The 1,759-nt window shown below is 50.4% G+C and overlaps 1 protein-coding gene across 1 annotated transcript; it reads left to right on the top strand.

The window, feature by feature from the left end:
* Positions 1-411: 411 nt before the first annotated feature.
* On the top strand, positions 412-1,350 carry LOC121918223 (WAP four-disulfide core domain protein 8-like; the record flags this gene model as incomplete). Its single annotated transcript, XM_042444306.1, has 2 exons — positions 412-546; positions 1,135-1,350. Coding segments are annotated over 2 exons (351 nt in total), but the record flags the coding sequence as incomplete, so codon positions are not given.
* Between the last annotated feature and the right edge of the window lie 409 nt (positions 1,351-1,759).

Raw genomic sequence — 1,759 nt, 5'->3', positions numbered from 1 at the left:
ATACAGTACTGATAACACCCAGCCCCCCCCCCCCCCCCCCACACACACACGGTTACTCTTCCATGCCTGCATTCTCTGAAGATGTCAGCCACAGACGCAGGCAAAACGTCAGGAATAAATTCTTCCAGAACGTGGCCACAGAGCTCCACAAACCCACAGAAAACTAGGGAAATGAACTATTTATTCCTAATATACATGAATTTGATTCAACCATAGATGTACCCCCTGGTCATGGATTTGCCACCAGCCTGGGGTGACCCAAAGGGATGCTCCATGTGTGGTCACACTGAGACCGATTCCTCCCTTGGTGTGGACAGTACCCCCACCAGACCCATCCTAGGAGTTCAGAGGGAGGTGTTCATTCTTAGACTTATGAAACCCCCCCCCTCGCCTGTCCTTTTTCCCGTTCAGTGCACCGTGGCTACTGTCCCTGGGCAGAACGTGCGGTGGCCTCCTCCAAGAGCTGCTCTTCGGACACTGACTGTGCCTTGGATGAAAAGTGTTGCCCCATTGAAGGACACCAAAGGTGCGCCAAAGCCATGCCAGGTAAAGACTCTGCTGGAGATATGGATTCACAAACCCTCACCATGCCACATTGCAAGAACCCTAGCCAGCTTGGGCTTCAAAAGAGGTAGCAGAGATGCTCCAAAGGCGACAACTTTCTCCTTCTGCCCAAACTCCTAGATCCATGTAGAGTCTCACCTTGATGACCTGCCCCTTATTGAGGCCATTTCCTCAGTTCTTAACTGCCTAATCCTAATTCAGTGGCCAAAGAATTTGTTGTACCTTCAATGTGGCATGGAAGCATGTGTCAGGGTGACCCTGTTCCTGCTGCCTTATCACAAGGATGGCCCTGGGACTAGACATCCCAGCTGCCAAGGGACACTCAGTGCCCAGTGTTATAGAATCATAGAATCACAGAACCAGGGAGTTGGAAGAGACCTCAAGGACCATCCAGTCCAACCCCCTGCCATGCAGGAACTCTCAATCATAGCATCCCCGAAATATGGGTCAACTGATACACACCATTCCGCCTGCATGCATCCTTTTCTCCCAAAAGATTATGCACCAGCTCTTTGTGAAAGGAAAGAGCAGTGACATGTCTCCCTTGCTCATCCTTTTCGTCTCCTGCAGCGAATCCTGGCCTTTGTCCCAAGAAACCCCTTCCACCAGTGTCATTCACTTGCAAAAACAAGTGCGAAGACGACCGGTCTTGCCCTGAAGATCAGAAGTGCTGCTTTGTCGACTGCGGCCTGAAGTGTGTCCCTCCAGAGAGCCATCACATCAGCGGAGATCAGGTGGAGCTGGATCGAGATGAGGATGCTCCTTTGCCAGATGGAGGTCATGGAGGTGAGTTAGAAGGGAAGAGGTTTCCACACCAGGTTATTTCCTAGTGTGAACCTTTGACTCTGGATTCCAGAATTTGAATCCTGACTCAGCCATGTCAACTCACAAGGTGACCGTCAGAAACTCACAGCCTCAGAGGATGGCTATGGCAAACACCCTCTGAAGAAACCTGCCAAGAAATCCCCATTATAGGTTCACCTTCGGGTCAAGAAATGACTTGAAGGCATACAACAACAAACACAACCATTAAAGGGATGGGGGGCCTTACCAGTTTTCAGTCTGGCAACCCTAGTTCTGACTCCTGTCTGGTCATCATCTGCCTAGAAAACTCTGCACAACTCTGTTGTGACCTTCCATATGGTTTTCTTTGTTTGGACCATGAATCCTACAAGGCCAGGAGCAGTAGCCGACC

This window comes from Sceloporus undulatus, unplaced genomic scaffold (assembly GCF_019175285.1).
Source record: "Sceloporus undulatus isolate JIND9_A2432 ecotype Alabama unplaced genomic scaffold, SceUnd_v1.1 scaffold_6230, whole genome shotgun sequence".
Lineage (NCBI taxonomy): Eukaryota > Metazoa > Chordata > Lepidosauria > Squamata > Phrynosomatidae > Sceloporus > Sceloporus undulatus.
The sequence above is the reverse complement of the archived record's forward strand: the minus strand, read 5'-3'. Positions and strand labels throughout refer to the sequence as shown.